Raw genomic sequence first — 22,455 nt, forward strand, 5'->3', positions numbered from 1 at the left:
AATCTCTCTTGTTTCCTTTGCAGTTAATTGAACAAAATCATCCTTTAGATGAGAATAATATTATAATATAGTTTCCAAATTATTACATGTATCTTCTAAATTGTAAGGTCACCATCCAGGCCCATTTTCCTAGGATTCTTGGACTCCTGCAGTCATTTTTTCATTTTTTGGCATTTTTCATCGGGATTTCATTTTATTGTCCTTGTGTTTCCAAGAGAAACAAGTCTTATACGAACAGCAATAATTCGTTTTGTTTTATAACCAGTATAATAATTATTTCTTTGGTCATCTTAGCAGACTAGAATGCATTTCTGTAAGATATGTAACTGTAGAAAAAAAAATCTCCAATTCTTTACTGGATTTTTGGGAAATTCTCAGAGCAATTTAATTTCCAGATAGCATTGAGTTCTAAAAGGTATACTAGACATCTTTGCATTCAAAAAGATAAATTATGAAGGTGGTTTATCTGTGGATTGTTTGAAGCTCACTAAAATTTTTGCAAAACACAAACTAATGGATATATATACCCAAATTTGAAGTGGATTTATGTGTGCTGTACGTACAGTGACCCCCATAGAAAACTCTTATTCCTTCGCTGCTCGTATATGAATGTATCGACCATATTCTCTTACATTATGCCTCTTATGCCCATGCCAATTATATGCATTTTGTAAACATTATTTCTTATATCTTATTTGAGAAGTCAAATATTTTATTTCATTTGTTACTGCAATGTGAATATTAGCTTAGCATCTTAGTTAAAAACAAGTTGAAAAAATATTTGAAAGTTCCAAAGATAAAATAACTAGTTATCATTAAGATATATTTGAAATGGTCAAATATCTTTCCTTTGGTGCATTTACTTTTCCCTATTTGCTTACAATTGGCATTGGGTAAAACAAAACCTTATTTTGAAATTTGTGTTTCCAAATAAAGCCACCCAGCTCATAATTCAACAGCAATAAATAAACCCCTTGGTTGGTATTTGATTTAATGTTTGTTTGGAGTTATCACTGTTAAGTTTCAAATTGTTATAATATAACTGTTTCAGTTACTTCTGTTTGTTAATTTAGCCTTCAGCAAAGAGCTAATATAGAAACTCTTGTTTACTTTTTTATTTTGTGTCCATGCAGATCCACTATTACTAATAAAACACTTGGTATTGTGGAACCTGAAAAGTTACTGACTGTTTTTATTGTGTAGCCAATTCAAATCATATGGTAGTTATTCTGTGGAAGTGAAAATTAATGATGAGATTAAAGAACAATGCTCAATACTTCATGTGCTTTTTATCAGGATGTTTAGTTAGTAGTATTGCAGTGGAAACTATAATAGAATATTTATTTGTACCTGCAATCTACCCTGAGTAATTTTCCAAATCTGAATTAAATGATTTATATCATGTTTGAATTTTTTCTTGTATTTTTTATGTCACAATATTGATGGATCTGTCTTGTTATAAGAAATAAGAAAAATTAAAATTAGAATATTAGAAAACCTGTGGTATAAATACTCATTAATAGTTCAAACATTTGTATTGAGTCTTTTTGACACTACATTGATAATCAGCTAAAGACTGACAATAAGTAAAAGCAAGACAATTTTAAATGGGCTACCATTTCAGTCACATGTGGTTAGGTGTGGCTAGGTATGGTTAAGATTGTTTCTAGACTATTACCTAAAATAGAAACAGTTTGTTCGAGTTGGCATACTGGTGCAGAGGGCAGTGGGAGCTCTGCTCACTTTCACTGCCATTGCCTACTTGTGTTTCCCCATCCTTTCAAGACACATGTTCTTGTTGAAAATTAGTATGTTTCCTTTGAAAAATTGCTTAGTCTTGACACAGACTTAAGTAGAAATAAAAGCTAACATAGATGTAAATTAATTCACCCAGATCAGTCTTGTTCTTTCTTTTTTTCTTTTTTTGAGGTAGGATCTCACTATTTTTCCCAGGCTGAGTTTGAACTTGGATTCTCCAGCCTCAGCATCTTTGAGTAGCTGAGATTACAGGCCTGGGCCAACATGCCTGCTGCACACTATTTTTAAAACATCTGAATTAGTTTGTTTTTTAAAGGTGAACTAGGATTTAGAAATCTATAAATTTAGACCTCGGTGCAGTGGCATACTCCTATACTATAATCCCAGTACTTGGGAGGCAGAAATATCACAGGTTTTAGGCCAATACATTGCAACTTTGGTGAGATTCTGTTTCAAAATAAAAAGGGGTGGAGGTGTCGCTCAGTGGTCAGATATTCCTACAATCAATGGAAGGGAAGGGGGAGAGGGAGAAGGGTAGCTATAAATTTGGGTAAAATGGTAATGTGCTAACCTAACAAGCACAAGACCCTGGTTTCAATCTGCATCATCACATACATGCATACACACATCCCTCTATAAATTTTTTTTTTTTTTTTTTTTTTTTTTTTTTGGTGGTACTGGGGTTCCTGGAAGCCCTTCTACCTCCAGGCTACACTCCCAGACCTATTTTTACATTTTTTATTTGGAAACAGGGTCTCCTAAGCCAGCGCGCGCGGCTGGCTTCGAACCTGTGCAATCCTTCTGTCTCTGCCTCTCAAGCGCGGGGATTACAAGCATGCGCCACCAGGCCTGGCTTATAAATTTTATGTAAAAAATTCAGCTCTCTATTTCTCGTGGGTAAAAACTGGGAATAGTAGTCTCATCATTACTAAACTACCATTCTCTGGAATTTAAGAACTGCTGCCATTTTTTAAAATTTTATTTTATTTTATTTATTTATTTTTGTATTTACTTTTGGTGGTACTGGGGATGGAACTCAGGGGCATTCTACCTCCGGGCTACACTCCCAGACCTATTTTATATTTTTTTATTTGGAAACAGGGTCTCTTAAGCCAGCTGAGGCTGGCTTCGAACCTGCGCGGTCCTCCTGTCTCAACCTCCCAAGCGCGGAGATTACAAGCGTGCTCCACCACACCCAGCTAAAATTTCATTTTAAACAGTTTCACCTGTCAGTAAATATATGGTCTACCTATTTTATTAGTATAAATCTTGTAAGCATTTGAATTTGTAATCCACCAGGCATGGTGGCGCACGCTTGTAGTTCCAGTTCCTTGAGAGGCTGAGGTGGGAGAATCTTGAGTTCAAGGCCAGCCTGAACAACATAGTGAGACCACATCTGCAAAATAAATAAATAAGCAGGGCACGATGGCACATGCCTATAATCCCAGTACTTTGGAAGCTGAAACTAGAGGATGTAAGGTTCAAGGTCAAGGCCAGCAACTTAGAACTACTCTGTGTCAAAAAATAAATGAATAAACCTGGCCATGCTGGCACATGCCTGTAATCCCAGTACTTGGAAAACTGAGACAGAAGGATCACATGTTCAAAGCCAGCTACCTCAGCAACTTAGGGAGTCTTATCAAGCAACTTTGTGAGACCATGCTTCCAAATAAATATAGGACTGGGGTGTAGCTTGGGGTAGAATGGCCCTGGGTTCAGTCGCTAGAACCTAATTAATCAATTAGATGCATATACAGAATCATTTTAGAGTATAGCAATAGGCTTAATATGTTTACTCAGCTGAAAATGAATTGCTCCATCAATTGAAAGATAATGGGTATATTTTAAATCACTTATTTGTTGAAATACATTGTCTTCTTGATTAGTAGTGTGGTTTGTAAAAAATTTAAGTTGAAAGTCTCAGAGAAAGGAAATTTAAGTCAATATATTTTGATGTTATGGGTAGCATTGTTTAAATTTGAAAAATATATTGTTTTTATATATAGAAAAGACTCTTCCCTTCTATTTTTATCCTTTTTTAATTAGGTGGGTTTGGAGGATTTGGGACAACATCTACAACTGCAGGTTCTGCATTCAGCTTTTCTGCTCCAACTAACACAGGCACTACTGGTAAGAGGCCATCTTAATCATTTGTAGAAGTAAATGTTGTGGAGGTCAAAATTTGTTTTTTACTTACACAATTCCAATTTTTCATTCAAAGGACTCTTTGGTGGTACTCAGAACAAAGGTTTTGGATTTGGTACTGGTTTTGGCACAACAACAGGAACTGGTACTGGTTTAGGTACTGGTTTGGGAACTGGACTAGGATTTGGAGGATTTAATACACAGCAGCAACAGCAGCAAACAAGTAAGTATGAGGTTTTCATCTTTGAATATAAAACTATAACAATAATATCTAACATTATTGAGTGCTTTGCTTGAAATAATTTAGTGGATTATCTTATTGTCTTAAGAATTATAAATATATTCCAAAGTATCCCAAAAGCTACTTTTCATGTTTATATTGTGGTAGCAACTGGGGAAAAGACTAATTGGCATAATTTTAATTATAAAGTCCCTGTGTTTAGGGCTATTCCATTAAAAAATTTTGGTGTTAAAAATAGCACAGAGCCGAGCGTGGTGTACACGCTTATAATACCAGCATTTGGGAGGCTGCGATGGGGGATCACAGTTTGCAGACAGCCTCAGCTACTACTTAGGCCCTTTGCAACTCAGTGAGACCCTGTTTCAAAAATAAAAGACTAAGCCGGGCGTGGTGGCGCACGCTTGTAATCCCTGCGCTTCGGAGGCGGAGACAGGAGTATCGCGCAGGTTCGAAGCCAGCCGCGCTGGCGTAAGAGACCCTGTTTCAAAAATATAAAATAGGTCTGGGAGCGTAGCCCGGAGGTAGAAGGGCTTCCAGGAACCCCAGTACCACAAATAAATAAATAAATAAATAAATAAATAAATAAATAAATAAATAAATAAATAAATAAATAAAAAAAAAAGAAAAAAGAAAAGATTAAAAATAAGGCTGGGGTTAGGTATAGCTCAGAGGTAGAATGCCCCTGGGTTCTATCCCCAGTGCCGCAAAAAAACAAACAAACAAACAAACAAAAAAAAAAAAACACAGCTGGGTGGCACATGCTTGTAATCCCAGTATTTGTGAGGTTAAGACAAGAGGATCTGAGGTTCACTGCCATCCTCAGCTACTCAGGCCCTCTGCAATTTAGTAAGACTCTGTTTCAAAATAAAGAATAAAAAATTGTGCTGGGAGTGTAGCTTTGAGGTATGCCCCTGGGTTCAATCCCCCCCAGCACCACAAAAAATAAAAATAGCACAGAGAAGCTGGGTGTGGTGGGTATGCTTGTGACAACAGTCACTGAAATAGAAAACCATGGGATATAAGCTAGTTAAAAAGATTATATCAAAAAGACTTGGAAGCTAACCTAAGAGGCTTACAGTGACCAAAGACGGAACAATTTAAACATCAATAAAAATAAGTGCAACAGATTAAAAAATAACAGTTAAGCTGGGCTCCTTGGGGGTCTGAGACAGGAGGACAGCAAGTTGAAGACCAGCCTTAGCAACTTAGTGAGATCCCATCTCAAATTTTTAAAAAGCTAGGGATATAATTCATTGTTTACCTAGCATGTATGAAGATGCCCTGGGTTCAATTTCCAGTAGCAAAACAACAACATAAAAACCCAGTTCAGCTGGGTGTGGTGGGCACATGCTTGTAATCCCTGTACTTGGGTGACTGAGACAGGAGGATCACAGCTACTTAGTGAGGCCTTCAACTTAGTAGGACCCTGTTGAATAAAAAATAAGGCTTGGGGTATAGCTTGAAGGTAGAATGCTCCTGGGTTCAATGCCCAGTACTGCCAAAAAAAACCCAAAAAGTTTAGCCAGGCACAGTGGCACATGCTTGTACTCTCAGTACTTGGGAGGCTGAAATAGGAAGTTCATAGGTTTGAGGCCAGCCTTAGCAACTTAGCAAAACCCTGTTTCAAAATAAAAAGTACTGAAGGTGTAACTCAGAGACAGAATGCCCTTGTTTAATCCCTAGAACAAAAAAGACCAGTTTAAAGGCTTGGGTTCCTGACTCCCCCGCCCAAATGGTAACCTTTAGAGATGCAGGGCACCAATTATTTTTACCCTGAAAACCAGTAATAAAGGGAAAGAATACACCAAATAGATAAGGTAAAGCTTTTCTTTATAGGTCCCCCCCAAAAAAAAAAAATGAAGGAGAGGAATCAAAGTGAAATTGCCCCGTTTTTTAATCCCTATAAATTAATGGATCTAGGTAATGATCACCAATGGATGCTAACATAACTCAAAAAGAGAGACATTACATGCATTTTGATGAAGAATACCTATGAATTAGCCTAGCAAACAAAAAACCGAACTATCAATATAATAAACCCAAAGATCTAACTCTACTACTAAGAATTACAAAGGACAAAATAATGTCAAACTATGCCATAAGAATGTAATCAGTAAAGTTTTGCCTGAAAAAGTCTTTAAGACAATCTGATTTCAGCAAACTGAAATATAAGACAAAAGGGGAATCTAGAGATTTAAGACCAGCAAAAATAAACAATACTGTTTATACACTTGAGTATAAATCCACGAAGTAGAGGAAATGATCATAAAACAGGCTGTAGTTCCTCTGATGGGGGAGTGACTGTGAGGGGAACGTGTTGGGCTTCTGAAGTGGCTGGCCAGGGTCCTTATCTTCTAACATGGTTATAAGGGTGTTTACTTTGCACATAGTTCAGTAAGTTGTTCTCTTACATAGTTTTCTCTTTTAATTAATTAACTTACAGTGGTACTGAAGATTAAACCCCGGGACATTCCATCACTGTACTATTCCTCCTGCCCCTTTTTATATTTTTTTATTTTAATCCCAATACTTAGGAAGTTGAGACAGGAGGATTGCAGGTTCACAGCCAGCCTCAGCTACTTAGTGAGGCCATCCACAACTAATGAGACCTTATTTCAAAATAATGAATTAAAAAAAAAAATAGGGCTCGGGGTGTAGCTCGGAGGTACCACAAATAAAACTATCTAGGCTAGTCCATTTGTTACTTCTTTTCATTATATATTTCTTTGTAATAAGAGAAGTGTTTATTAAGCTTAAATTACTTTTCATTTATATTTTATAGATCCCAATTTATATTTATTTTAAAATTTTGATAGCAGTATCACTTTAAAAAATCTAATGAAAGCCGGGCATGGTGGTACATGCTTGTAATTCCAGCATTTGGGAGGCTGAGATAGAAGGATCGCCTCCCAAATGTCCATGACAGCCTCAGCTACTTAGTGAGGCCCTTTGCAACTCAGTGAGACCCTGTTTCACAATAAAAAATAAAAAATAGGGCTAGGGGTTTAGCTCGAAGGTAGGATGCTCCTGAGTTCCTTCCCCAGTACCACAAAAATAAATAAAATAAAAATCTAATTTAAAAAACCTTAATTCTACAAACTTTACTTTTCCATGCCTGACTGTATTTTTTCATGTGTGTGTTTCTGATGTAATCTAGTATTGGAATTAATTGTATTTAAAATAGCATCATGCTGGGTATTGTGGATCACTCCTGTAATCCCAATTCTTGGGAGGCTGAGACAGGAGGATTGCAGGTTTGATGTCAGCCTCAGCAACTTAGTGACATTTTCAGCAAGGTTAAAAATAGGGCTGGGAGTGTAGCTCACAGGTAGGATGGCCCTGGGTTCAATTCCCACCACCACAGACACAAAAGAAGTATCATTAGCAAATCAAGTTTAACATTGTAAGGTTGTTCTCATGTTTGGTTTCTTGTTCCCTTAACAAATTACCACAAAGTGGATTAAGACAATAGAAATTTATTATTTTACAGTTATAGAGATATAAAAGATCCAAAAATGGGTTTCACTGTGCTAAAACCAATGTTGGTGGATTTTGATACTTTGGAGGCAGTAGAGGAGAGTCCATTCCCTTTCCTTTTCCAGCTCCTAGGGCCTCCCTGTATGTCTTGGTTTGTGGCCCAGCAGCATAGCATCTTCAAATCTCACTTTGACTCTGAGCTCCCTTTTCTACTTGAAAGGACACTTAAGATGAAATTGAGCCCATCCTGATAATTCATGATAATCTTCCTATTGCAGCATGCCTAACTTAATCACATCTGCAATGTCCCTTTGTTATGTAGGGGTGTGTGTGTGTGTGTGTGTGTGTGTGTGTGTGTGTAGAATAGGATAAGAATGTGGGGCATTATTATGTCTACCACACCTAAGGATCTGGATTAAGTTTTGGGTCTTTTGTTTTTTGTTTTGTTTTTAGCATTAGGTGGCCTCTTCAGTCAGCCGACACAAGCACCTACCCAATCCAACCAGCTGATAAATACTGCAAGTGCTCTTTCTGCTCCAACACTATTGGGAGATGAGAGAGATGCTATTTTGGCAAAATGGAATCAACTACAGGCTTTTTGGGGAACAGGAAAAGGATATTTCAACAATAATATTCCACCAGTGGAATTCACACAAGAAAATCCCTTTTGCCGATTTAAGGTATCAATACTGTTTTTAATCTTCACTTAAAAGACTATACATGACAGAACAAGACTTTTAGATTAAAATTACATCAAGGAAACAGTTACTTGGTTCTTTAGTACTCGTTGAACATGGTATGATTATACTTTTAAAAACAAATTATGTTCTCCTGTTCCTTCCATCTTCTTGCAAATGCTATTATTTTATTCTTTATAGCTGAATAGAATTCCATTGTGTGTATTTCCCATAATTTTGCAATCCATTCATCTGTTGATGGAGATCTAGGTTGGTTCCATATTTTGGCTATTACAAACTGTGCTGCTATGAACATGGGTATGCATATGTTAAGTGAGATTAATCAAGCACAGAAAGAGAAGAGACATACGTTTTCTCTAATATGCCCAAGCTAGGGAGTAGTGGTAATACCATTGGAACTCCAGATGATGGAGGGGAAATCTCAGCAAAGCTGGAATGGAAAGATAGGAGAGGAAGAAAGCTGAGGTTGTTCAATAGAGGAGCTACATACGAATATGTGTAATAGTATAAATATAACATGGTTAACCTGGACACTCTCTATTGGGAGGGGGGAAGGGAAATGGAGGGAGAAGGGCATGAAGCACAATCTAAATGTACACCACTTTCAATATGTTCCACTTATAAAAAATAAAAAAAATTTAAAAAATTTAAATAAAAACATAGAAATTATAAAATAAAAGTGATAGCCAGAGTGGTGGCGTGCACTTGTAATCCCAGTACTTGGGAGGCTAAGACAGGAGGATCCGGATTTATAGCCAGCCTCAGCAACTTAGTGAGGCCCTTTACAACTCAGTGAGACCCTGTTTCAAAATAAACAATAAAAAATAGGGCTGGGGTATAGCTTGGAGGTAGAATGCCCCTGGGTTTCATCCCCAGTACTGCCAAAAAAAACAAAAAAAAAAAACAATGTGATCTCTTACATATGTGACTTAAAATGACCAGAATGTTACTGAAGGAAAGTATGACTGTAATGAACACTAGCAAGCAAAGTGCAGCCCAGCCGGTGGATAGGCGTTCTCCCTGGCATGTGTAACCCTTTGCTACTGTTGTATCTGGATGCCAAAGCCAATAAAACAATATTGCCCTTTTTTTTCTAATTCCTTGCCTACCAGTCATCTCATTCAAATTTGACTTGAGATAATCTGTTCATTAGCCAGTGAGGGTATATAGATCCACTTGGCAGTGTATTTTCTATAACAAATAATGTATTGTAATCAAGTTTATTTCTTCTTCTTTTTTTATTTGGAGGTGCTGAGGGTTGAACTCAGGGCTTTTTACATGCTGTGCAAGCACCCTGCGACATAACTATATCCACAGCCCTTACACTTCTTTCTATATCCCTTTTTGAGTTATGTTGGCCTATGTCCATCACTTAAAAATAATCAGTGCATACATACCTTGTGTTTGGAGCTATAAGGCTGAGGATCAGACTATTGACCATCTCACACATGCTGGGCTATTAAGCTACATCCCCACTCTGAATTAAATACTTTTAAAAAGTAATGTGTAATTGGTAATGGATAAAGGTTTATATCTACAAGAGCAATTTTTAGCAAGGTACAGTTCATCATATTTTACATAAAAAACTAACCTATTTCATATATGAAACCATAAAATGATAGACATTCTTTATAGTAATTGTAACTCCCCGCCCCTGTGGTACTAGGGGTGGAACCCAGGGGCATTCTACCGCTGAGCTACACCCCCAGTCCTATTTTTTATTTTTTGAAACAGGGTCTCACTGAGTTGCAAAAGGCCTCGCTAAGTAGCTGAGGCTGTCCTCGAACTGCGATCCTCTGGTCTCCGCCTCCCGAATGGTGGGATGACAAGCGTGTGCCACCCCTGCCTAGTAATTGTAACTTGACAGTTTGATTATTTTATCTTAAGAGTATGTATTTGTATATACATCTTTATATACCTAACACTTGTTTTTTAAGATTCCATGAATTAGATATTTAGTGAAATAAATATATTTGGTCCATGATTTTTGCAGCCATGTTTAACAATGAATGACATGTAAAGTTGTTTCAGTGGTTCAGAAATACCTAACAATAATGGGTGTCAAGATTTCTCAAAGGAGAAAGCTCTCTAGTTGTTATAATTGTGAGGTTTCTTAGGATACAAAATGGTGAGACTAATTATTTTCTTCATTTTCCAGACACTAACCTGTTTTCCCCCTATTTCATCAGATAGGAAGCTATTAATATACTTAAAGTGTGTACTTTTTTAAAAAGGCTTTAGTTTATAAGTGAAATTGAAATGTTTATTCAAGCAGTTACGTCATTTTTTGTAAATTATCTGTTCCTATCCTTTTAGGGCTGTACGATTTTTTGATACTATTAATTTTTTTTTCATTTCACAGGCAGTAGGTTATAGTTGTATGCCCAATAATAAAGATGAAGATGGGCTAGTGGTATTAGTTTTCAACAAAAAGGAAACCGATATTCGAAGTCAGCAACAGCAGTTGGTAGAATCACTGCATAAAGTATTGGGAGGAAACCAGACCCTTACTGTAAATGTAGAGGGTATAAAAACATTGCCAGATGATCAGTAAGTATACATTAAATATACTATTTATTTCTGTGTGCCCTGGTCCAAAGAGAATGATTAGTAATTTTTTTTTTTTTTTTTTTTTTTGCTGCTGAAGCACTAATTAAATCTCAGAGCAGAATGTCGTTTCTTGGCTGGTGATTATTCATTATTTGTAGGAGTGTTTTGTTTAAATTTTTTTCTTTATTTTGGATTTCTTAATTATATGCTAATAATTTTATAGATTTTTCATTCAGGACCAGGAGAAAACATTTATCATGGCTGTGTGCAAATTGAATGCCACAGAGATGTTACTGAAAAGTTTTTTTGGTACGTGCGTGCGTGCGTGCGTGTGTGTTTACTGGGGATTGAACCAGGGGAACTCTACCTCTGAGCTACAGGGTCTCAGTAATCGCAAAACCAGCAATCCTTTTGTCTTAGTCTTCCAAGTACTGGGATTACAAGCGTGTACCACCATGCCTGGCTGAAAAGTTTTATTAATTGATTACTATGTGTTCATTTATAGAAAAATATGGCTGCTTTACTTCCCTTGTCCTGTATATAATTTTTAGTCTTAGAGAGGCAAGACATTTACTTTAGGATATTTAAGGTTAGATATGATTTCTCTGGGGTTAATGAAGAGAAGGACCCAAAGTTTTTGAAGAATCTCCAGAGTACTTTTTGGTTCTAGAAAAAAGGAACAAATAACACTTATATAGGGCTTTGCAGCTGAGCAAACCTTTTTAGAGGTTTTTTTTCTTTTTTACCTACTTTGTTTTAACTTTTATCATTTAAGGTGGTTTACAAGTGACCATGATATAATAGAGGTTTATTTTTCAAGATTTAAGAAAAAATGGAATTCCCTTAAAAAACCATTTCTGAATTTAGCTAGCACCCTCCTAATATCATATGCTATATTGATATTTGTGGCTATGGGTGATGTGCTCAATATTTTGTAAATTGCTTATTTTCCTTCAGGACAGAAGTTGTCATTTATGTTGTTGAGCGTTCTCCAAATGGTACCTCAAGAAGAGTTCCAGCTACAACACTATATTCCCATTTTGAACAAGCCAATATAAAAACACAATTACAGCAACTTGGTGTAACACTTTCTATGACGAGAACAGAACTTTCTCCTGCACAGATCAAACAGATTTTACAGAATCCTCCTGCTGGTATGGTTCTAGGGTCATGTAGACTTGGAAAAAAAAATGACAGATTTTTCTCCTCCTTTTGGGAGGTATTGGTTGGTTATTAATGTTAATAAGCCAATGTTAGTCTTTCACATGCCTGCTTATTTGAGACATAATTTTTAATATTTGTTTTCATTCATTCATGTAACTGTTAAAAAATTAGGAGATAATGAACTAAAGAATAATCCATCTACCTGTAGGTGATTCACTTGTAACTTTCTTTATTTAACACAGTATTTAAGTAAAACCTGAATGTATTCTATTGTACAAGATTCTAGATGGCCCATCTAGGTCAGCTATTTGATATTTTTTTTATCTTCCTTCTCCAGAAGTAACTCTTGATAATGTATTATACTTGATCCTTAATGTTATTTTAAATTAAGCATATGTGCACATAGTTCCTCTTAAAAAGGCTCCTACACTGTACATTCACTGCAACTTGCCTTTTCACAGTATTCACTAGTACTTTTCTTTTCTTTTTTTTTTTTTTTTGTGGTACTGAGGACTAAACCCAGAGACATTCTACCTCTGAGCTACATCTCTAACCCTATTTCATTTTATTATTATGAAAGAGGATCTAAGTTGCAACTAGTACTTTTCATTTCAGGACATGAAAATAAATTTTATTCTATTTAAACACTTCACAGAATTCCATGGATATACTTATCTTACTTAATCTAAGTGTTGTTGGGTTTTTTTTTTTTTTTTTTTTTTTTTTTTTTTTTTTTTTGGTGGTACTGGGGTTTCTGGAAGCCCTTCTACCTCTGGGCTACACTCCCAGACCTATTTTATACTTTTTTATTTGGGAACAGGGTTTCTTAAGCCAGCTCGGCTGGCTTCGAGCCTGCGCGATCCTCCTGTCTCTGCCTCCCTAGCCGGGGATTATAAGCGTGCACCACCATGCCCAGCTAAATGTTTTGTTTAGTATATAACTAACTATACTAACTATATAACTAACTATATATATATACTATATATATATATAGTATATAACTAAGTATAGTATATAACAATTGATTTCTCTGTAGATGTCTTAGAAAACATGGGCATATATCTTTTTTTTTTTTTTTTTTTTTTTGGTGATACTGGGGTTCCTGGAAACCCTTGTACCTCGCAGCTACACTCCCAGACCTATTTTTATATTTTTATTTGGAAACAGGGTCTCTTAAGCCAGGAGGCTGGCTTCGAACCTGTGATCCTCCTGTCTCCGCCTCCCAAGGGTGGGGATTACAAGCTTACACCACCACGCCCAGCTCACTCATTTATTTTAAAAAGGTAAATACCCAGTGCCGGGGGCACGCTTGTAATCCCTGCACTTGGGAGGCAGAGACAGGAGGATCGCGCAGGTTCAAAGTCAGTCACGCTGGCTTAAGAGACCCTGTTTCCAAATAAAAAAGTATAGAAATAGGTCTGAGAGTATAGCCTGGAAGTAGAAGGGTTTCCAGGAACCCCAATACCACCAAATAAATAAATAGGTGATAAAATTTGAATATTATATATGTTAGATATGTTTACTTACTATTGCCAAATTACCTTTCAAAGAAAGCTCTACTATTTATATGCATAATAGCAATGTGTTATTTTTCTCATTTCTTGCCACTAATGGCAACAAAAATTAATTTAAAAATTAACTTATTTTAGTATTCATTTCCCTGATTGCTAGCAAAGTTGAACATCTTTTTTTTAATTAAGTCTTTATTTATTTATTTATTTATTTATTTATTGTGGTACTGGGGATGGAACCCAGGGGCTTTCTACCTCCGGGCTATACTCCCAGACCTATTTTATATTTTATTTGGAAACAGGGTCTCACTAAGTTGCTGAGAGCCTAAGTAGCTGAGGCTGGCTTCGACCCTGCGTGATCTTCCTGTCTCAGCCTCCCCAGCGTGGGGATTACAAGGGTGTGCCACTATACCCGGCTTGAACATCTTTTCATATGTTTATTCGCCTAATTTTTATATTTTTGTGAATTAACCATTATGTCCTCAGCCATTCTGTTCAATTCTGTCTTCCTTTTTGATTTATAGGAGCTCTTTTTATATTTTGTAGGTTAATCTATTATTCTAAAGGCTATAGATAGTTCCTTTCAATTTATACACAAAAAATTTATTTTTACAATGATATTTAGCAGTCATTTCCCATTATGACTTCTGAGCTCTGAGTCTTTAGAGTAAGCCTTTCCCATTAAATGTTAGAAAGATTGAAAATACTTTGTTACAGGAAAAGTATTTTTCCTTTGTGGTAGGTGTTGATCCTATTATTTGGGAGCAAGCCAAGGTGGACAACCCTGATTCTGAAAAGTAAGTGTTTCTTGTTTTATATATACACTAATATTTACTATTAGGGAAGCATACAAACATGAGCTCAAGCACTCATTGTAATTCTTAAATTGGAGGAGAGTTTATTCATTTTTATTGAACTCAAGAACATTCTACCTCTGATCTACATCCCCAGCCCTATTTTATTTTGAAATGGGCTCAGTAAATTGCCAAGGCTGGCTGCAAACCTGCAATCCTTCTGTCTCGGCTTCCTAAGTACTGATTAAAAGCATGGGCTACAATGCCCGACTTTTTCATTGCTTTTAAAAAATCCTATCTAGCCAGGCGTGGTGGTGCATGCTTGTAATCTCAGTACTAGAGAGGCTGAGACAAGAGGATCGGAGATTCATGGCCAGCCTCAGCTACTTAGTGAGAATCTCTATATCTAGGGCTGGGGGGTGTAGCCTAGAGGTAGCATGCCCCTGGGTTCCATCCCCAGAATTGCAATAAATAAATAAAGAATAAAAAACAGGGCTGGAGGTGTAGCTCAGAGGTAGAATATCCTTGGATTCCATTTCCAGTACTCCAAAAATAAATATATAAATAAATATATAAAATATATATTTATAAAAATATATATTTAAAAAATATATAAAAATAAATATATAAAAGTGTGGTTAAAAACTAGTTAGGAAGCCTGGCGTGGTGGTACACGCTTGTAATCCCAGCATTCTGGAGGTTGAGACAGGAGGATCACAGCTCTGGGACAGCCCTAGCAAATTAGTGAGTCCCGTTGCAAATCAGTGAGACCTGTTTCAAAACAAAGAATAAAAAATAGGGCTGGTGGTGTTGCTCAGAGGTAGGATGGCCCTAAGTTCCAACCCTACTACCGCAAAAAAAAAAAAAAAAGACTAGCTAGGGATGGAAAAATCTTAGTGCCAGTCCCCTAGATATTTGCATTTAAATAATCCAGGGTTTTGACTGAACTATATTTCCTCACTTGTAAAATAGGAAGGCTCATTTTCTAACACTTGTTTTTGTAGTCAGAGGTCTAGAAGTACTTTTTTCTTTATTTTGAAACAGGGTCTCACTGAATTGCAGAGGGCCTAAGTAGCTGAGGCTGTCCCTGAACCCTGATCCTCCTGTCTCAGCCTCCCAAATGCTGGGATTACAAGCGTGTGCCACCACGCCCGGCTACAGGTCTAGAAATTTGATGTGCAATTGTGTAAATTATGAAAATCATAACTTGTATGTTGTAGTGGTAAGCTTGATATCTGAAAATTGACCATTTGCATTTCTTCAGGTTAATTCCTGTACCAATGGTGGGCTTCAAAGAACTTCTCCGAAGACTGAAAGTTCAAGAGCAGATGACTAAGCAGCACCAGACCAGATTAGATGTAAGCAACTCATTTTTCATTCTTTGGTCTTGGGAGTAGCAAGAGGAATTATGGACATTTAATTCTCTTTACCATGTCTGCTATTTTTTCTTACAGGAAACCAGTACACTATAAATTAACAGTTATAGTTTTATCTGCCTTATGACCCCAAAATATAATTCAATTTGACATATAAATTCAATTTAACATGTTTTGATAATGAATTTACATTTGTAGGCCAGTTCTACACAATGTTTGCAAATTGCTTTCTTAAATGTGTTTATTTATGGGGCCTTATGAAGATGAAGCTATGATTATAATTTTTTTTTTTTTTTTTTGGTGGTACTGGGTAGAACCCAGGGGTTTTCTACCTCTGGGCTATACTCCCAGACCTATTTTATAGTCTCACTAAGTTGCTAAGAGCCTCACAATTAAGTAGCTGAGGCTGGCTTCAAACTTGTACCATCCTCCTTTCTCAGCCTTCCAAGTGCGGGGATTATAAGCCGGCACCACCACGCCTGGCAATTATTTTTTTTAAATTGTCTTGGTGTATTATGTTGAATCTCCTTCAGGTTTTATTTCATAAAGTAAACCTTTTTTTATATTCAGATACTTCAGGGTTCTTTTTTTATTATGTGGTTGTGGTCCTGGGACTACCATTAAAGCTATACCCCCCAGCCCCTTAAAAAAAATTTTTTTTAATTAGTTTCTTATTAAATTACTGCACAATGACTTGATTCAAACCTCAATCTTCCAGTCTCAGCCTCTTAGGTACTAAGATTACGGGCATATGCTACTGCACCTGGCTAAATACTTAAAGGTTTTTAAAAATCTCTCCCAAGCTGGACATAGTGGTATATACCTATAATCCCAGTACTTGGGATCATGAGACAGGAGGATTGCAGGTTTGATGCCAGCCTCAGCAAGTTAGTGAGACTCAGCAACCTAGCAAGATCTTGTTTCAAAATAAAATATAAAATATGGCTGAGGGTATAGCTTGGGTTAGAATGCCCCTGGGTTCAATCCTCCCAAAAAAAACACAGAAAATGTCACTTCCATATTCATTTACATTGATTCTAATTTTATTCAGATTCTGAATAATAAAAAATATTATTTTATGGAGTATAACCCATTTCAATGTGAACTAGTTCTTTTTATACAACTTTCTTAACTGATCTTTCTTAAACTGACCAAGTTAAGTATAGTGGCCCATGCCTGTAATCCCAATACTTGGAAAGCTGAGACAGGAGGATCACAAGTGTGAAACTAGAAAGTTAATGAGACCCTGTTTAAAAAATAAAAAGGGCTGAGGGTGCAACTCGTTGGTAGAACACTTCTGGGTTCAATCTTCTTGGTAGGATTTATACATAACCATTTTCTCTTGCATTGCTTTGTGGATAATCATAATGCTTCCTGTGTACTTCCTACAAGTATTTGAACATTATAATCACTTTTCCTTTTGTGTATGTGTGGCACTGGGGATTAAATCCAGGAGCACTCTACCTCCAAGCTACACCCCCAGCCTGATTTTCTTATTTGGAAACAGGATCTCACTGATTTACAGCGGGGCTTGCTAAGTTGCCAAGGCTGGCTTTGAACCTGTGATCCTTCTATCTCAGCCTTCCAAATAGTGAGATTACAAACATGCATCACCATGCCCAGCACATTTTTCCTTTTTAATATTCATGTCTGTACCTAAAAATTCTAGAATTAAGTCACAGGAGAATTTCTAGACCCTTTTCTGATAGGCTGGACACAGTAAACTTATCAGCATCTCTCTTTTTTTGTTTTTAATACTGAGGCTTGAACCCAGGAGCATTCTACCTCAAAGCTATATCCCCAGCCCAATTTTATTTCTTATTTGGAAACAGGATCTCACTAGGTTGATGAGAGCTTCACTAAGTAGCTGAGGCTGGCTTCAAACCTGTGATCTTCTTAACTTAGCCTCCCAAGTACTGAGATTACAAGTGTGTGCCAGTACACCCATTTATCACTTTTCTTTTCTTTTTTTTTTTTGGCAGTACTGAGAATAGAACCCAGGGGCACTCTACCCCTGAACTATACCTCCAGGTGGATTTTTAATTTTTTTTTTTATTTTGAAACAGCGTCTCAGTAAGTTATGGAGGGCCTAAGTAGCTGAGGCTGGTCACGAATCAGGATCCTCCTGTCTCAGCCTCCCAAATGCTGGGATTACAAGCGTATGCCACCACACTGGGCGATTTATCACTTTTAAAATGAGTTGTCTGCAGTATTGTGATTGGGGTATGACCCGAGTTCTTCAGTTCACAATAAAACTAAAGAAGCCATTCTTTTTATCATTTTCACCAGGTGTTTGTGAATTTTATTGGTCTTTTCAAATAGGCTTTTCTCTCTTGTTTTCAATTTCATTAATTTCTGGTCTTATTTCCTTTAAATCTGTTTACTTTGGTTTTATTTCCCTTTTTCTAGTTTCTTAAGGTAGCAGCTTTGATTATGACTTAAAACCCTTCTTTTCTAATATAAGTAATATGTCAGATCCCCTTTAAACCCTACTTTTATTTTAAGAGTGGCACTCTACCACTGAGCTACATCCCAAGCCCTTGTTATTATTTTGTTTTGAGATAGGATCTCAATAAGTTTCTGGGCTTGCCTCAAACTTGGAATCCTGCCTTAGCTTCCTGAGTAGCTAGGATTGCAGGTGTATGCCACCATGCCCAGTTCCTTCATTTGGAAGTATTTTGAAGCTCTGTTGTTAGATACATACTTATCTAGAACTGTGTTTTTGTGGTAAATTTGCCCTTTTTTATTACACATGTCCCTCTGTCTTTTATTGCGCATTAGAGTCTCACATCATAATACAGTTCATAGTGGTAGTGACATACACGACCCGGCACTTGGTGAGCCCCCCACCCCCCGGCTCCCTCCCCGCTCTCCCCCTTCCCCACTGGTATTGAGATTGACATTGGTTCTCACATATGCACAGAGGAGGTGATTGTTTCCTTGATCATTCTCTCCCATCCTTCCCCTTGACCGTCTCCCAGGCTCCACTGAAGTTTCTCCTGCATCAGCTGAAGTCCATCTGTTACCCCAGTTACTCTCTAGTTTCCACATGAGAGAAAACATGGCCCTTCACTTTCTGCTGGCTGAGCTCACTTAGCATGATGTTCTTTAGGCTCATACAGTTTTCTTTTTTTCTTTTTTCTTTTTTTTTTTTTTTTTTTTTTTGGTGGTACTGGGGTTCCTGGAAGCCCTTCTACCTCCGGGCTACACTCCCAGACCTATTTTATATTTTTATTTGAAAACAGGGTCTCTTAAACCAGCACTGCTGGCTTCAAACCTGTGCGCAATCCTCCTGTCTCTGCCTCCCAAACGCGGGGATTACAAGCATGCGCCACCACACCCAGCAGGCTCAGACAGTTTTCTGAAAATGACTTTATTTTGTTCTTTTTTGCTGAGTACAATTCCATTGTATGTATATCCCATAATTTTGTGATCCATTCTTGATGGATACCTAGATTGGCTCCATAATTTGGCTGTTGTGAATTGTGCCACTATAAACATGGATATGCATATATTACTGTGATTTTGTGATTTCAGTCCCTTTGGAAAGATGCCCACAAGTGGTATAACTGGATCCCTTTTTCTTTTAAACAGGTTTATTGAGGTATAATTCATATATCATACAATTCACCCATTTAGAATTTATGAGCCGCCGGGCGTGGTGGCGCACGCTTGTAATCCCCACGCTTGGGAGGTGGAGACAGGGGGATCGTGCAGGTTCGAAGCCACCCTCACTGGCTTAAGACCCTGTCTCCAAATAAAATATAAAATAGGCCTGGGAGTGTAGCCCGGAGGTAAAACAGTTTCATCCCCAGTACCACCAAAAAAAAAAAATTTTGAGCCACTGGTTTTTAGTTTTGAGTCATGCAACCATCGCTGCAATCAATTTTAGAATATTTTTATCACCAAAAAAATCTTCATTACCACTATTAGTTATTAATGATATCTCTCCCTACCTCTTATTCCCCCCCACACACACACCCCAACTGCTAAGTCCTGGGTAATCACTTACCTACTTTCTGTCCCTATGTATTTGATTATTCTGGTTCCTAACTGTAATTATATATCTTTTGATCAAACCGTTTATCCTTTCCTAAAACCACCACGCCTCTTCTGTAACCATTTTACTCTACTTGTATGAAATCAACTTTTTTGTGTGTGTGGTACTGGGGATTGAACTCATGGGCAGTCTACTACTGAGCTCTACCTCTAGCCCTTTTTATTTTTTGAGACAGGGTCTTACCAAGTTGCCAGGCTGGCCTCAAACTTGGAATCCTCCTGTTTCAGCCTTCTGAGTATTGGTATTACAGGTACATGCCACTGCTCCCAGCAAAAAGTTTTTCTTTAAATTTACAGCAGACTGCTGGGTGTGGTGGCACACGCTTGTAATCCCAGCATTTGGGAGGTTGAGACTGGAGGATCGCGGTTCACAGACAGCCTCAGCTACTTAGTGAGGCTCTTTGCAATTCAGTGAGACCTTGTTTCAAAATAAAGAATAAAAGATAGGGCTGGGGTGTAGCTCAGATGTAGACTGCCCCCTGGGTTTCCATCCCCAGTATTGAAAAAAAAAAATTTACAGTAGACTGTAAAATAACACTTCATTCTAGCTATGGTTATCAAAAGATGTTGTTTAAATAGTAGTTACCATCATAATGAATAGCTTACTTTTTACCTTTTTTTTTGTCTTTTGAAACAAGGGCATGATAAATTACAGAGGGTTTTGCTAAGTTGGTGAGGTTGGCCTCAAACCTGACACCCTTATGTCTCAGCCTCCCTAGTACTGGGATTACAGACATCTACCGCTCTGCCCATTTTTGCCAGATTTCTTAATTCTGTGATCAAGGGATTCTTCTTGTGGCTTTTGCTTTTACCTCCTTGAATTTTTTCTACTTTGTTCTGTTTCTATTTTATCTTCCTCATTCATATCTTTGGCCTCATTCTTAGGCTGTTTTAGGGCTTTTTTTTGCCACCTTCTTGTTCTGGCATGGCACCTGCCTTCCCTTCCACAGACCCTGCTCCTTACTCTTTAGTCTTTTTTATAATAGCAATCCTAAAAGATATAACATCTCAGTGTGATTTAATGTATTTAATTTACATTTTCCTAGTAACTTATGTTAAGCATTTTTATATACCTGTTGACTATTTGTATAAAAAAAGTCTTTTACCTATTTTCTGATATTTTTTATTCTTTATTATTTTATGAGTGCATCAGAGTTTACATCTTAATAAGGTTCAGGTGATAAAAATACATGTACATAGCCTTTGGTGTATTTCTTTCCACATCCTACCTTGGTCTGCTCTCCTCTTCCTCTACATGTTAGTGAAATTGGTTATAATACTCACATATGATGCCATAATATCATTTGAACTATTTCCTTCCTCATTCCTCCCTATTTTCCTCAGCTTCCTCTCCTCATCCGCTTCTACTGCTCTACTCATCTCTCTCCACCTACTAGTCCCTTATGTTTTCTCTTTTTAGTTCCACATGAGAAAAAAACATGACTTTTGAGATTGACTGATCTCACCATAATATTCTCTAGACCCATCCATTTTCCTGTGAATGACATAGTTTTGTTATGACTGAGTGGAATTCCACTTTATGTATACATCACATTTTCTGTATCCATTCTTCTTTTGATGGACACCTAGGATGATTCCATAATTTGGCTATATATTGTGAACTGTGTTGCTATACACATGGATATGCATCTATCACTATAGTACTCTGATTTTTTTTTTTTTTTTTTTTTTTTTGGTGGTACTGGGGGTGGAACCCAGACGCTTTCTACCTCTGGGCTATACTCTCAGACCTATTTTATATTTTACTTAGAAATAGGGTCTCACTAAGTTACTGAGAGCCTAACTAAGTAGCTGAGGCTGGCTTTGAACCTGCGCTATCCTCCTGTCTCAGCCTCCCAAGCATGGGGATTACAAGCGTGCGCCACCACACCCAGCCAGTACTCTGATTTTTTAAGGAAAAAAAAAATCTCATTTATTAAAATTATCAAACAAGTTATGAGAGATGGCAGTTGGAATACAAAGTACAAATTGTACAATTTGGAATACAAATACAAAAAGACTACTGAAAAATGTCTTTAGGGCATAGATATTTTAGGTGTTAAAGATGATCTGTAGAGTAAATGATGAACACTGTGTAATAATTCCATGGAATCAGAGCATGAGCATAAATAAAGGCAACAGTTCCATCTCATACACCAACAGGAAAGTTGGCCTGGGATATATACATGACTTCCCAAAAAGCTTGTCTTTAAAAATGTGCAGTGTTTCTTAGAGCAATTCAGTGTTGCTCATCTATGAGTCAGATGGTTTTAGTCTGCAGAAGGTTAAGTGTTTCAGTTACTTGTTCTCACATAGTATTCTGATGTTTTTAATTCTTTTGGGAAAATTCTGAAGAATCTGTAGCTGAGTCATGTGGTAGTTCCATTCCTAGTTTTTGGAGGAACCTCCAAAGTCCATAATGGTTGTACTAACTTAAAATTCTATCAGTGGGGTGTAAGAGTTCCTATTTCTCTTTGTGCATGTGTGGTACCAGGGATTGAACCCAGGGGCATTCTACCTTCAATTATACCCCCAGCACTATTTTTTTTTTTTTTTTTTGAAACAAGGTCTCACTAAGTTGTGGAGGACTTCACTAAGTTGCTGAGGCTGGCCACAAACCTGCAATCCTCCTGTATCAGCCTCCCAAGTACTGGAATTACAAACTTGTACCACCACATCCAG

The 22,455-nt window shown here is 37.1% G+C and overlaps 1 protein-coding gene across 3 annotated transcripts in view; it reads left to right on the forward strand.

Moving 5' to 3' along the window:
- The window catches only part of NUP54 (nucleoporin 54), a gene marked incomplete at both ends in the record, with an annotated part of 34,054 nt that overhangs the window by 943 nt on the left and 10,656 nt on the right, over positions 1 to 22,455 (forward strand). For 2 of the 3 annotated variants that reach the window (XM_080697049.1, XM_080697050.1), the window contains 7 exons: positions 3,805 to 3,888; positions 3,980 to 4,126; positions 8,075 to 8,301; positions 10,682 to 10,869; positions 11,827 to 12,023; positions 14,287 to 14,341; positions 15,603 to 15,696. In XM_080697049.1, coding sequence (XP_080553175.1) covers positions 3,805 to 3,888; positions 3,980 to 4,126; positions 8,075 to 8,301; positions 10,682 to 10,869; positions 11,827 to 12,023; positions 14,287 to 14,341; positions 15,603 to 15,696 — 992 coding nt within the window. The remainder of the gene's footprint in view (positions 1 to 3,804; positions 3,889 to 3,979; positions 4,127 to 8,074; positions 8,302 to 10,681; positions 10,870 to 11,826; positions 12,024 to 14,286; positions 14,342 to 15,602; positions 15,697 to 22,455) is intronic. The other variant, XM_080697051.1, reaches the window with a different exon arrangement.

This window comes from Muscardinus avellanarius (assembly GCF_963383645.1).
Source record: "Muscardinus avellanarius genome assembly, chromosome: 6".
Classification (NCBI taxonomy): domain Eukaryota; kingdom Metazoa; phylum Chordata; class Mammalia; order Rodentia; family Gliridae; genus Muscardinus; species Muscardinus avellanarius.